A 15,208-nucleotide genomic window follows, 5' to 3' on the forward strand; every position below is an offset into this window, starting at 1 on the left:
TTTGGCAGCTTGTAACCTTTATTTTTAGTTTTTTAAAATTATTTAAAAAGCATAATTAGAAACTTTCATTACAGAAATAATCCTAGCAAACCAGTTAGACATTCCATTGCTCAACATTTAGGAAACTTCACATCAGCACCACTAGAGAAACAGTCCCCACCCCTTCCAATTGAACAGTGATGGCAAGAGCAGAGGTAACTGCTCCTTTACAGCCAGCTCTGGGGAAAACACGAAAGAAATCCCCACTTTAAGCCAGGAAGCTAGACCTGGATTGACAGAATTCCAACCAAGGCCACAAAAACCTGGACTCAAAGAGGAACAATTTTTCCATATAAGAGAACACTCCAGGCTTGGGTGCACCATTTCCTCATTTTATTGCATCATTTCCAGTAAATTCAGACATGTTCTTTATTTCTGCCTGTATGAAGTTACTCCCTCCCAGATCTGCACACAGCTACCAACAAGATTCCCCAAGTAACACAGCTGGGCCCCTCCATCTGCAGGGGGAAACCCCCACAGCACAGCTCCAGGGACGGGCCCAGCTCCTCCCAGCACACACCACATTCCACACTGGAGAGCAGACAGGATGGACTGGTGTGACCCAAGCCACCACTTTCCACAACCACTCAAATCTTACAGTGATCAGAGCTCACTCCAGCAGCATCATCCCAGCTCACTCCAGTTCTTGGGTTACCAATGCAAGATATGTGAATAAAAGAGATGGGTGAAGGCAGCTGGATACGTATCCCCAGCACCTGAACCGATTAAAAACCCACGTGTTACACATTCATTGTTTGCACTTTGGAAAAACTCTTTAAAGTGATTGATTGTGATGTGATTGTATCATCAGGGCTCTTACCACAACCTGAAAAATCTAAAAAAATGCAGGCAAAATAAGTGACTAAAATTTAGCCTCTCCTGGGGAAAGGGTGGGGAAGGGAGAGAAGTGGGCTGATGATTCCAAGCTCACAGACAGGGGTGAATCACATCCTACCAAACTAAGGCCAGCAATTCCATAGGGCCAATTACTGGTACATGGAGTATGTCCACCCTCAAGGCCTTAAAGGAAGTCATATCCTCCATGCCTTTTAAGGTAAAATTATTTTTTTAATATTATTTAGGCAATAATTCAGGTGCTGAGCATGTCCTTTCAGCCCAGACATTTGATATTTTAGTTACACACACATACACTCTCCACCTTTAACTACATCTATTCAGGTTGAGGAAGTGAGCCCTTGTTTTCCCAGAAAGGCTGACAAGGGCCAGGAAAATGTTGCTGAGCACAGCAAGCCCAGTTTGTTTCCAAGTGTGATCCTCCACCACCACATAACCCAAGCAAGCAAGCTTTCCATTTCTTTGCATTAACAGCAGTCCTCCTTCCTAACAGAAGAATCCCGGGAATGATCCTGCAGCTTTCATATTCAGACATCAATAAGGAGAGATGGATTTTTTTTCATGCCTTTTCTCTCTCAAAAACAAAAGCTTTGCCACCAAAATTCACATTCAAGTTCAGATTGCCTATTTGTGGACAGGGCAACAAGGAGAAGTTTGGGGTTTTTGGCAGAATCACATGATTTTTGTTCTTCTCAAAAGAAATGGACCCTCACTTAGGACACTGGCAGAACCAGAAGCAGAGGTCAAAGTTGTTAAACATTGCTTAAAAAAACAAAATTAAAAAAAAAATCCCACTTCTGCAGGTCAGTTTGTTTTCCAGTATCTTGATACAAACTACAGGAGAGCACAGGTACAGCTGGGCTGCAGCACAAGGAGGTGAAACCCAAGGATCCAGCCACAAATCTGGATGATGGCAAGCTGAAATTCCAGGCCCCAGCAGCAGCTCCAGCTGCCAGCCCAGGGGCTGGTGAAATGAAACCCCAGGCTCCAGCAGCGACACCTGCAATCCTGGTACCTAGAAAAACACAGCCTGAGCCCCAGGAAAAGCCTGGGACTCCAGGAGAAGCCAGGGGCCCCAGGGACACCAGTTGCCAGCCTGGAGCCCAACAGAAATGAAGCTGGAGGCCCCAGGAAGCAGTTGCTGCCAACCTGGGGCCAACTCAAATTAAGAACTTTTAAACTTTTTCTTTAAAAAGATGAACTCTGCAGTCCTTGATTGGTTGACATTAAGAAGGCAGAAGCCAAAGCGACAACAGGGAGGCGAGGCTGGTTAAAGCAATATACATTATATACAAACTTGGGTTAATTAGTCCACTTGGTAGGCAACGTCCTTCTTGTCTACAAGGCGCACTGGAATGAGCAGGGGAGGAGAGGGGGGCAAGATTCCATCCGATACCTTCTTGGCACTGCAGTGGTAAGGTGCCAGCGCCTCTTGATAGAAAACATGGAGAAAAAATAATCTTTAAATAACGGCACAAAACTGAGAAAGTCCTCCCAAAGCCTGCCCCAGTGGAATTGCCCGAGTCTAGCTGGAGGGGCTGATCTGTCTGAGAGCAGAGTCTCTGCAGCAGGGAAGGGGCATTAGCAGCACCTCTTCTTCCTTTTACTGTTCTTCGTTAGCTTCACCACATCGTTCTGTTGCTGCTGTTGCTGCTTTGCTAAGTTTTCTTTCTTTGCTCGCAGGACAAGCTCTGTAATGCAATTAAACATCTGCAAGAGAAACAAGCACACTCAGACCACTGCAGAACTCGGGCTGGCTCCTGTGGGGTGCTGCTCCTTGCAAGCCATTCCCCTTTGCTGTATGTTCCAATAATGCTTCAGAGACCTTACCCGGCCCAAGTGGAAACCCAATACCTTTTCCCAGCCCACTCCCAAACTAAACAGTACCTCTATCCCTTTTTCCAAACCAGTAAATAAAACCAGGGCAGTTTGGCAGCTGAGGCCAGGAGTGAAGCCTGGGCAGTCCTACCTCCTACAAGCATCCTCAAGTCTTTCCTGCCTAATACGTGAGCACTGTAAAGCTACTGAAAATGCAGTGTGGGCTCCTTCATTTTGCTTCCACAACACTTCCATAAAGAGCCAAATGTCTCTTTTTGACAATTTACCTACTACTTGCAACTCATACAAGCACTTTTTCTTTCTCAATGGGAAGAATGGAAATTTTATTTCTTCCCACACCCCAAATCATTTTATCTCTACTCTTCTGCATATTATATTACCTCTTCCACATTAATATTTTCTTTGGCGCTGGTCTCAAACAATTGGATCTCCATCTGCCCAGCAAATTTATAGGCATCTTCTGTTTCTACCACTTTTCGGTCTGGGTCATCATTCTTATTGCCCACTAAAAAAGGAAAGAGAATAAAAGTCAGTTTGGCATTTCAGCAGGCCAGCCCACTAAATAAGATGCTGTAACTCCCTAATTACCTACCTAGTATCCTGCAGACATCATCACAGTTTTGATTAATTTCATGCAACCACCGTTTTACATTCACAAAAGATTCTGCGCTCGTTACGTCGTAGACAACAATGACCCCATGTGTTCCTCTGTAATACCTGTGGGGCACAAAAGGACAGCAACTGTTAACTCAAGGTATCACCTTCTCTTCCACTGAGCTTCTACAGGATTCACAACAAATCCTCAAGTTATGGTAATCAAGTGCCCCTGTTTTCTTTCCACTGAGACTCATGTAGCTCTTTTATATCAGCTTGATCCCAGGCTATTCCTCCAAAGCTACAGAGCTCCCTGCTCATTCGCTCTATACAAATACATTCAAAGTCCAAAGATTTCTAAAATCTTCCTTGTCCAGGTTTTCAAGACCTTCAAAGATGAATGCTGTCTTCCAGCTACAGGACCAAAGGCACATCTTCTGTTCTGGCTGTGATGTGAACCTTGGGGCTGTATAAGCCACATAAAGTTTTTGCAATAATTCTGTTATCTGTGAACGATTACTTACAGACTAAAATTTCAGCAGATCTCCAAATATATTCAACCTTCAGTCACAGTTCTCTCAAGCTCTCAAAAATTTGTCTTGTTGAGCGACTGTGTTCTGATCACACCTTCCTACTCAACAGATCGACTCCATATGTGCATTCAATGCACTCTGCTACCTTTAGCCATTAAAAATAAGCTTTACTTTAGTTTATTCCCATTAGTCTTGGGCAACTGGCACCTCTAAAAGATGAGCAAGTCTGATATACAAGAAAAATATCTGAATTGAGGTTCCAGCATTATCACCTGCACAAAGCTACCCAAGGCAGATAGTATGTGCACCGTGAAAATGCTAAATAAAAAACCAACAAGCTCTACCTTCTCAGTTTTCAGCTACTATCACAAGGCTACCAGGTACATTCCCTATTGCAAATTAGGCAGCTGTAACCCAAAAAAATAAAAAGTCATTTAAACAGGAAACAGTTAACAGTGAGGTCTTCATCAGGATCCATTTTTTTATATTATGTGTAGCTTTATTCTTTTCCTTATATTGTCTTCTCTTTCTTCTGATCAACATTAAAATTTTTAATAAATACAAAATTGAGAATTTTCCCATAAACTGTGACAGCATTCCTAGCCCTTGCTGTCTTACCACAAACACTTCTTGCAGTACATCCACTGCACTTCAGAGATGTCCACTGTGACCATTCTGCTCCTCTTTGACTTTTCCAACTCAGCAAACACCTTTGAACTTCAAAGCCTTTGACTCTAACCCAAACACACCGTTGAGAAGATCTCAAAGCTTCAGCTCACTTTGCTACTGAAGTGTTTAAGCAAGTCACTGTCTCTTCCCCCCTCCAGCCTCATCCTTCTACAAGAGAAGGCACCTGCCTTTATGCATCCTCAGACCTGCAGAGAGTCACAGATCACCCCCAGAGTCACACACCTTCCCCTCCTGATCCCCCTGCAGCGACAGTCCCTGGGTTCCAGTGCTCCTCTCCATGATGCTCTGCTCCTACTGCCCGTCTGGACACTTGCAGAAGACAATCAAATGCTTCTCCCATACCATGTTTTACCAGTGATTTATGCTGTACATTCGCTTCCCTTGGCAAGAACTAACTCAGGTAAGAATTACTTAATCCCAGCCCATAAGAAATCCTGCTCTTTCAAATGATCAAGTCCATTTGCAGTCAGTTCTTTCAACAACTTCAAACTTGCCACAGCACTGCATTTGTGCTTTACTTGATTACAACTCAACTTTGCTCATAACTTGGATCCTTTAGAGGGAAAAGTACTCCATGGCCTGAATCCACATGTTGCAAAAATAACCCATCCTCTCCTGACACTAGCATGCCCTGCACACTGGTTTTGATGTGATAACATCAGAAAGGGAAAAATCCCCAATCCTACCAACACACTGGATTTCTCTACAGCTGAACAATAAACCAATTCTCTTCAAGCTCTCCTGCATTATCACCTAAAAGTCTTTTAATTCAGCAGCCCTCAGACTGACCTATCACTTCCTCCCCAACTGCATTTGCCAAGACAACACTCAGCCCTTCGAGAAGCGCAGTGGTTCAGCTGCACCTACGCAGAGCTGCTTCGTTCTGCTGCGCACACCGAGCCCAGCCTGGCATCCCTGTCAGCCCAACCAGAGGCCCAGTGGAGCATCCTGCTGCTCCTACCTTGCCCACGCACCTACATTTTCTTCTAAGCAAAGCAGATGATGTCGGGGAGTGGAAAGCCGGCAGCCTGCGCGTACCGATCCCACTCCTGACACAGCGTCAGCACTGTCGCGTTTTGCTCCTGGGATGGGGGCTGTGGGCTGGACCCTGCAGCCAAACCACCACAGCAATGGGAACCCTGCAGGAGCTTGGAGCTCCTGCCACTGATAGTGCCAACCATCTCATCAGAAATAGCTTCCTTTGTGCAAGACAGCAACCCCTGACTCCTGCTGAGTGCCTACCAGCACACACTGCTTCTATTTTTGGAAGGGAAAATTGTCTGGCACATCGTTCTAGAAAGGTTGCCAACCCCTCATCTACACTAAAATGTCATTTTCTCTATTGGCTGTCATTACCAAGAGAGATAAGCCTGAGAGATAAGACCATGACTACCTGTTATTCTCTAACTCTTAAGTCCCACAGCACACATTTTTTCTCAAAAAGCTGGTCATGCTATTTTCTATCAGTTGTTAGATATGGCTCTGAATCCTAGATAACATTTTAGGCTTAACAAGTACAGCAAAGCTTCTCCAACCCCAAATGCAGGACAGTACTAGAAAACAAAATCTGATTTATCCTATCTCATACTTCAACTTCCAGAATGATGCAGTGCAGAATTGCTTTTATAACAGGTTGTGGGCTTTGGCGAGTAGAGAACAGATGGGGCTTTTGGCATTCAGGGAGGAGTAGGTGTAAATTTTGTGCTTTTGGCAACCAAGAGGTAGTTCAGACTTTGACACAAGGGAAAGAATGTCTTATCTCCTTCCCATCCACATTTTTTGGGGAAATGGAGACCACAGAAATGAGAGCAGAGACCTGAAGTCCTCAATCTGAGTGTCTCAGTCACAGACTGATGCTGGCTGTCCTCTGTGTGGTGGGTGTACTCGCAAACCTCCAAAACCAGCATCTGCTGGTGGAAGTACCTTTGTGAAATACAGAAAAAAAATGTTCTAGACCAGTTATTCATGTTAAGAATAGGTTAATAATGAGACAAAAGACAACCAAACCTGACCTGTGTATGCCCTTGGATGCTTGATAATAGCCAACAGTCCCCCTTAGAGTTGGAAGAGTTCCCTAGACCCAGGGGCTTTACCTTTAGCTTATATGTGGAAAAGGCTTAAGAAAGCCAGCCTTTAAGGTAAACACCTTATTGCTTGTTCTACCACTTGAATTAAATTGGGGATTACCCAAACTCAACATGTCCTTCAGCCACCTGCATCCCCCCACATCCCTGAACGCGGCCTGGGGAAACAGGGAACTCATTGGGGAATTCCCTGCTGCAAGAAACCAGTGAGAAAGTTCTCATATTCCCTTCTAGAAATTGCTGCTCAATATCAGCATCTGGAGTTAGAACAACCAGATGTTGTTAATGGTTGTAACAGTTTCATGGAGCAGCTAAGTCAGATTTAACAGAGACACTGTGTCAGTCCAGTAGGACCCATATGTTGTTTTCAGGAAATCACATAACTGCCAAATGTAAAAGACAGGTCACTGGTTTAATCCCTTCTTTGCTCATATTTTACTACTTTGTAGCACACATTTCCTTCATTCTTTCATTTATCTACAATTCTAACCATTTCCAGAGACTTCTAATAATCTGATTTCATACTCTTCTTTCTTTAATGCTCTTGGAAGCACATCTATTGTCAGTCAGACCAGTCTTTTAACTACTAGCCTTTAAGTTATATCTGCTTTACAAGACACAGCAATTCTATCATCTCAAAGATCTTATCCCTCTCTCAAACATGCTATTCCACAGGAAACCATGGCAGAAGGTCCCTCTGCTATCACTATTCATCCTGAGCTGGCATCTGACAACTATTATGTACAGCTTGAATCCTAAACCCACAGTCCTGAATCAGGACAAAGTAGTCCTGTCTACAAGAGGAAATCAAGTACAGGGACTGGCTGTTCATGCATTTTAAGTATTCCTGCTAATACAGCTGCGTCCTGGCATGCTAAATCCCTGGTGAATTTAAAGTAAATTTAATTTGGATGACATTCCATGGCAACCAAATTCACACAGATCAGCCTCTCCTCCCAGAAGGCACCAGCTATCCCAGTATTTCCACATTTAACAGACAATAAAACCAGCTGCATTTATACTTCCTAGTCTGAAATTCTGATCCAGCTTCATTTTCTTGAGCTTCTGTAGAATACTCCAGACCAACTTGATTTCTGTTCCTTAACAGTTTTATTCTGCTTTTCAGCTTTTGACTGTAGTCAAGTGAAATCAAACTAGTACAACCTTCAATGTTTCCCAATTTTCCACTATTAACTTCCTACCACCTCTACCATTTTGCAGTTGTAAGTCCACACAGCAGCACTACCAACCTATTACTGTAATTACCAGATGGGCTCTAATTTCAGGCTTGCTTGCCAGGCTTGGCTCAATATCAATCTGAACTCTGCATTTCACTGTAAAGGGACTCCCTGACCTGCTGTAATACTGAATGAACACCTTTTATATTCTTAACTTCAGTCTAAACCTCAATCTAGTCAAAGGCTAGGCAGACTACTACGTTCTGTTGACAGGGCACTCACACTCCACCCATGATTTGATAGCCAAGCCCTTTTGTAAGAACAAGAAAGGTAACTTGATTTGTCAGTCAGTTTAGGATAAATAAATCAGTTACAGTACTACTTTGCCAGTAAATGAAAAAAAAACCCAAACAAACCAGCTGGAACCATTTCTAAAATTTAACTCCTGTTATCACCTGGTCTTATAGGTGATATGACTAGGAACACTAGACAGGCACAGCAAACCAACCTAGCAAGAGGAGCCCTCATCCCACTATAACTAGCACTCCCAAAGTGTTTTTCTCAACACTTCAAATCCACTTGAACACATGAACTCCTCTGCATAGAACTGCAAAAAATACAGACCTCTTTCCCTGACCATGGAGGATTCTGTAACTACCAGAGCTACGGCAGAACCCCCAAAACATTAGCTCCCTTCAAAGTAAAACATGCCTCACTTGGGTAAAAAGTTATACAAAAGGATGCAGTAGCAAAATTCCAACATGTCACGGCACAAATACTTCAAACCATTTCAGCTTATCTATTTTAAATGTTAATCAAGGGAAGAATTTACATAAAACACGGCGCAAAGTCTGATCCCCAGCTACTCCCGTTGACACAGAGAACCCTCCTTTGCTGGTATTCCCTGCTCAGGGCTGGACACACCATGGCTTTCTCAGCTAGCTGGCATCAGCCCCACGACCCAACGCTCATTAGGAATCTGCAAACAGGAAGGCCATTTGCTGACTCAGCAGTAATCGAGGCTCCCGGACCCGCCTGTCACAGCTGACGGGGCCGCAGCACTGCGCGCCTGCCTCCCCCTCACCACTTCCTTCCCAAAGCTGCCTGCAGCGCTCAAACAAGAAGTGATGTCACACACAGGAACCCTACAAGAGGCAACCGAGTTTTTTTCAAGCTAAACACTTAAGAAACAATGGAAGTAACCCAGTAATATCCGTATAGGAATGCAAAGGAAAGGGGCGGTGCACACATCACGTTCAACTTGGCCATTTCTAGTGCTTTAGACATAACACACATGCAACCAATCTCATTATTTTCTGGTCTGAGTAAATTAATCAGTTCATCAGCTGAAAATGATCCTCATCTCAAATAAGAGCCAAAGGAGAAGTGAGTCATGAAAGACCAAGTGAAACACATGGATTATTTCAAGAATTATTTTGGTTAAAACCCAAGGAAACATAAAGTTCCATTTCCAAGCACACTTTTCACTCTTCCCGCGTGAGCAGTCCATCTTTACTGCAATTAGTTTATAAACACATTTTATTCTTAGTTCCCACCACTGCAGCTCTAGGTGTGGTTTCTTCAGGAACAGGAAAAGCTCTGCACACACTGTTCAAAAGGACAATGAGTTCGAATCTGAATTCCAACCAAGGAAAAGGTTAATATCATGTGGGTGTCTGCTTCAGCAGAACTCCACACAAAGATAGCTGCTAAAGCATTTGTCCTAAAGGAAAACCAGGGATCAGAAATCCTACTCTTCAATCTCCAAGCTGTTCATGACTGTGTATATGACACTGACAGAGAGTTTGCACTCTGTGCTCTGCAGTGCATTCAATCAGAGGATGAACTTGGACAGGCACAGAAACAAGTTGTCTACTATATCCAGTCTAATAACTCCAGTTCTACCATTTGGAAACCACCAGCAGAGGACTAAGACAAAGCCACGACAGAAATGCATAGAAGGGTGAGAAACTGCAATCCCAGTTCCAAACCTTGCCAGAGTATCACCACCACAGTCATTTGTGACACAGCTGAGAGAAGTTTCACTGTACAGACCACACAGCTATCATTAGTTAATCAACTGCAACACTTAAACCCCAACTCTGGACTATGAGATCCAAAGCCAAAGCTACACAGCACAAAGCCTGGTGTTACTCACGTTGATGTAATAGTCCGGAAGCGTTCTTGGCCAGCTGTGTCCCAGATCTGGAGTTTCACCTTCTCTCCATTGATCTCAACTGTCCGGATTTTAAAATCCACTCCAATGGTGGTGATGTAGCTGCCTGGAGGGAAAGCAGGGGTAAGTGAGAAGCTAAGTCTTGTTTATTTTGGATGTCCCAAAGCACACTTCTTGAACACTGCTTGGCAGCAGCTCTCAGACTGGACAGGAGAACAAGGTTCCCCATATCTGCTTACTGTTTAAAATGCCTTATATCATGCTGATCTGCATAGTTTTATCTAAAAAAAGCTAACAGCTTTTTATTCCTAGACATAAAACCACTTCTCCCATGCTACCTTTAAAATTAAAAGCTCAGTGTTACAAAATGAAATTATTGTTTTTCTATCCCATCAATCAAGAATGTGCACCCAAGTACCTCAAGAAATAGACAGTAACTATGAGAGAATTCCACTTATGAAAATTTTGAGACAATGCTTTGCTCTAAATGTTTGTGCAAACACTTACTTTGAATACAGTCTGTTCTAAGAGTTTCCTCCCAATAAATTGGTTCTATCACAAATATAAGTGGTTTACCACACTACTCAATCAATCTAAATCCCAAATGGCTAATAGGAAGTCTGCAGAGAGTACAGCATAACCTAAACCACCTAAGCTGTTTCTGGAACCACCTCGGTATTTCAATACTCAGGGACTTCCAGCTGCGAGTGAAGATCAGACAGAATGGCCTGTACAGGCTTATACCAAAGTTAAAGCATGATGTATTCCCAGCACAGCTATCAGTGGGCACAGATTCCTTACCAACCAGCAGCACTGGAGCAAACCTAGAGCATTTCACTTACTGAAGGAAACAAACTACTCACCTGAGAAGGTATTATCTGCAAAACGCAACAGCAGACTGCTCTTGCCCACACCTACAACAGACAAACACAGCAAATCTTTCAGTACAGGCATCCTGGGGGTCAGGGAATGTTAACAGTGTTTTATCCATCCATTGCATAAAAATCAGCACATTATTTAGGACCATCCACCTTGACTGCTCATCTCCACACTCTCCTTGGAGATTTGACCAAGCACAGCCACCCCAAGGCTCAGGATGCTTCTGGTAGCAGAGCAGGGAGGGGGGATTTGTGCCCTCCCTCCTCCAGCCCTCAGCAAACCCTCCAACAGCAGCTTCTGAACTATGGTCAGTTCAAGAGGTCAGAGAAGAATAATAACTAAAAGCAAGTTTACAATCAGTAGGCTTACATCTGCTAGGGAAAGAGCCAAAGCTGAGCGTGTCCTGTGAATTAACAAGGGCTCTGAACACTGCTCTGAATTCAGCACTCTATTGAATTCCACTTGCACATCATGTGTGACGTCAGTAACACCACTGCCTACCTCCCATTCTGTGTGGAATTTGGGCTGCTCTGACAATCACACCAGGGCTTGATACTACAAAGCTCACATTAGCATGGCCACAGTCTAACAGAAGCCTGAACCAAACAGGAATTGGGAATCACTGTTCTGTATTGCCATCCAAAGCAGCCTTGTTCCACACTGAACGGGAAGGACACACACCTTTCTGCAGCTGTACCTGTTGCCAAAATGTTCCATGCAACATTTCTCTAAATGCTTTGAGCAGCACTTCATCCAGGTTTTTCATAACTGATTGTTTGCACCCTGATCACAGTCTCTTGCAAAGAAACTGTTTTTCACAGTGCTTCAGACAAGAACTGTAAGAAACTCATTCCTGCACACCCACCCAAGGGAATCTGGGTATCCAAATGCCTCTACACTGTTATCTCTGCATAACATCTCTGCTGTTAATGACCTTTCCTCCCCAAAATAAATCTGCTATGGCATGAATGGGAAATTCAACTTCACCAGGGTAATTATCTATTAAATCTTTTCAGGTAGAAGTTATTCAAGGTCATTATTTTGATGATGTATAACTTGCAAGTTCTTCTTAATAGAAGACCTATGCAAAGGCTATGCAGAACTCTGGCAGTTCTCAGCTGCTGGCATGTGACAACAGCTACCAACAAAAAATAAAATACAACCTAAAAATCTGCATGATTTCAGTAAGACAGGTCTCATTTGCAAAGAATTCAAATCACCAGCCATCTGGAGAAGCCACGCTCATTTCTCATTGCTACCAAGCTAAGGAGGAAAAGAGGAAAGGAACTAAAAACCACAAAGTTACAGCATGCATATAATCAATACCTCTGAGCTCAAAAAAGGTAGCAGAGCAGTTCCTGTACTTTAACTAAGGACTGGTTACTTAGCAAGAGTTAAAGCTCTGCAAATACCAGTCAACTAAGAGAAAATAAGAAACTAAGAGAAAACAAGAATGTTTCAATAGCAAGTGCTGTGCTTCTTGACCAAGCAGCCTTGGCCTTCAGCTCAGTGAAAGGCAAGAAGATGCCGGAACCTGCAGACTTGTCAGACCACAGCAGCATCTCCGAGCTCAGCCAGCCCCGGGCGGTGCTGCAGAGCTGCACATGACACTGCTCTGTCACACTGCCCTCCGCTGCACAAGCTGCACAGCTCCCTCCCAGCATGCTGGCAGCTTCCAGAGACAAGAAACCTCCCGAACTCAGGAAGTTCTAACTGCTCCCAGTGACAACGATCTCACTAAACAAACACTGCCTCTGACCCATACTCTTCACGTGTAGAGAAACCACACTCTTGGTGACCCCACACTTCCCACACAGAGCTGTTTGAAGAGCTGAAGAGAAGGCTTGCAGGGCCCTCAGCTTGTTACAGACAGCAAAATGAAACATAACAAAAAAAAAAAAGGCCTTATGACTTTGCACAATTAAAAGTAAATTTCAGTGTCAGACAAGATTCTAAGACCCATATCTTACTGAACGGTAGAGTGAATTAAAGAAGCAGATGCAAAGCACAGATCATCTGTATTATTTTTAAATATCTGGCACAGCTGAAATCACCAGCAGCTTTTCAAGATGACCTGTTCTAAAAACACAGAAACCTACTACCCTCTTGACAGATTTGCATACAGGGGAAAGCAGATGAGACAGAAGTATCCTATACAGTAACAGTCACTTCCTATTTCAATGAATAAATGTCAATAAACAAGGCAAGCAAACTGTTTTGTGAAAGCAGGGACAAAGCCTTCCTGTTGGGGTTAGCAAAAACAAAACCAAAGAAAAATCAATAGTCAAACTACATAGTGAGATTTAATTACAGCAGAGAACCACAGGCAGCCTGACAATTCTCACAACACTCCTTTCACTGGATACACTATAGGGATTTTGCTCAAGAAGACTAAGCTGAGAAAATTTATTTAATTGTTTAAAATGAGAAGTCTTCCTCAGAGTTTTCACCATCCTGTTTATCTTGCCTGAACAGTTTTGGAACTCATCAGCAAGCAACAGAGTTACTGCTCAACTCAGAAAGCAGCATTTGCTTGTAATAATCCGCAGGCTCCCAGAGCTGCCTGGGGTTTAAGCTGCTCTGAAGCTGCTGTCCTGTCTCCCTCCTTAGATCCCTTCATGCAGACACCGTTCAGTGTAGAATAAAACATTTTTCACATGAAGCTAAAGCTTCTGAAGGTGACAATTGCAAAGATCGTGCAACATTACCCTTTCATCCAAGAGCTGTGCCTTGCTGCATGCCAGGACCTGCCGCCCCACGGACCACACCTCTGTTAAAGAAGAGGGTGGATGCACCCTTCTCCAGTTTATGGAAATTCAGCTGTAAGCTGCTGGAGTGCTACCAACACCGAGCTGCACCGACGGCAGGAATCTTCCCCAATTCTTATATACCCAGACCAAAGCACCAGACACTGGCACAGTTCACACGCTCAGCCCTCCAGAAGTTTCTGAGGTTGCTGCAGAAGTATTTAAAGGTCTATTTTCAAAAAAAACCCTCAAACGACGCCTTTATCTCCTATTTTTAGCTATCGCATCCTACGCTATAATGAGAAGCATACAAAGCTACCAGCTCTGCCAGGACTTATAAAATCAGAATTAAAAAAAAAAAATAAGAACTCTAGAACTAAGACTTCAAGCTGAAGCGAAGAAAAAGTCTTAAGGAATACTTAAGATAATAATGACTGTTAAAACGTACTAGCTGCCACACTGGCAACAACAGTCCTTAGGGCAGCCAGCCCTTCCCATCGATCCCTGAACTGCCTGTCACAGGGAAAGGGAATTCCCTCCTCATCCCAGCAACAGATTAGTGGGCGCCGTCAAAACACGCGCTCGCCAAGGTTGATGCCGGCAGCACTACCGGTGCCGTCCTGACTTCTACGTGTCTAATCTGCTTTTTCCCAAACCCAGCCAAGCTATTTACCATAATATTCTGTGGTAGCCAGTTCCGCAGGTTTATCAGATGAACCCTCCCGAAGCCCAAGCGAACGCACCCCGCCATTCACACACAGCGCGGGCTCCCGGCTCAGCCCCGCGCCGCGGCACGGGCAGCACAACGCCGCGGGTGCCCGGGCGGAGGAGGCCGCCCCTCCCCGACTCCCCCGCACCGCCCGCCCCGGCCCCGCCGCCGCACTCCGGCCCCTCACGGCCCGAGGGGCGGCCACCCCGCCAGCGGCCTACCCACGCCCCCGGGCCGTGCCGCCCGCGCTCACCGCTGTCGCCGATGATGAGCAGCTTGAACAGGTGGTCGTAGTCCCGGGCCATGGCCGGGGCGCGGCCGCGGGCGGCGGAGCGGGCGGGGGGGGGCGGGGGGCGGCGGCGGCTCCGGCCGGAGCCACTTCCCGGACAAACAGCCGGAACTGACAGCGGGGCCGCCGCCGCGCATGCGCGGGGCCGCCGCCAGGGGCCGCCGGCTGCGCTGCGGCGCCTGCGTCGGCCCCGCCCCGCGGCTGCGCGGGAAAACGGCCGCGCCCTCACGCGCCCGCGGCTGCGCGCGAGGGGCGGCGGTTGAGTGGCAGGCGGGTTGAGCGGTCGCCATGGCGGGTGCCTGAGGGGACTCCCCGCTCGCCGCCGCCCGCGCCCCGCTTCCCCTCCACAGGAACCTTGTCCTCCCTCTGTCCGCGCCCCGGCCATGGCCCGGGACTGCCGAGCCGCCGAGACTCCGTCAGGCGCCAGCCTGTCCCCTCCCCCCTGGTTCCCGTAGGTGCTCGTGTGAGGACGCGGCAGAAAGCGACTCTGCCCTCAGGAAAGCATCAGGCGTGAGGGAGCCGCAGCACTCCCAGGTCCGCTCCAAAGGAGCGATTTGTGTAGGCACAGGAACAGTTCCCGTCGCAGCCCAAGCCGC

General features: G+C 45.6%; 1 protein-coding gene across 1 annotated transcript; it reads right to left on the reverse strand.

Moving 5' to 3' along the window:
* Positions 1-14,668, reverse strand: RAB35 (RAB35, member RAS oncogene family). Its single transcript, XM_058851722.1, has 6 exons — positions 14,577-14,668; positions 10,852-10,902; positions 9,971-10,094; positions 3,326-3,450; positions 3,114-3,238; positions 1-2,604 (listed from the first exon to the last, which is right to left on the reverse strand). The coding sequence occupies exons 1-6, from the start codon at positions 14,626-14,628 to the stop codon at positions 2,476-2,478; spliced, it is 606 nt and encodes a 201-aa protein (XP_058707705.1). The 5' UTR covers positions 14,629-14,668; the 3' UTR covers positions 1-2,475.
* Between the last annotated feature and the right edge of the window lie 540 nt (positions 14,669-15,208).

This window comes from Poecile atricapillus, chromosome 16 (genome assembly GCF_030490865.1).
Source record: "Poecile atricapillus isolate bPoeAtr1 chromosome 16, bPoeAtr1.hap1, whole genome shotgun sequence".
Lineage (NCBI taxonomy): Eukaryota > Metazoa > Chordata > Aves > Passeriformes > Paridae > Poecile > Poecile atricapillus.

Bases quoted from the DNA above. Each gene is read 5' to 3' on its own strand.
- RAB35 (XM_058851722.1), bottom strand. From the start codon at position 14,628: ATGGCCCGGGACTACGACCACCTGTTCAAGCTGCTCATCATCGGCGAC. The intron at 10,903-14,576 runs GTGAGCGCGGGC...TGTCTGTTGTAG, and splicing joins GCTCATCATCGGCGACAGCG to GTGTGGGCAAGAGCAGTCTG. The intron at 3,239-3,325 runs GTAGGTAATTAG...TTCCTTTTTTAG, and splicing joins TGATGTCTGCAGGATACTAG to TGGGCAATAAGAATGATGAC.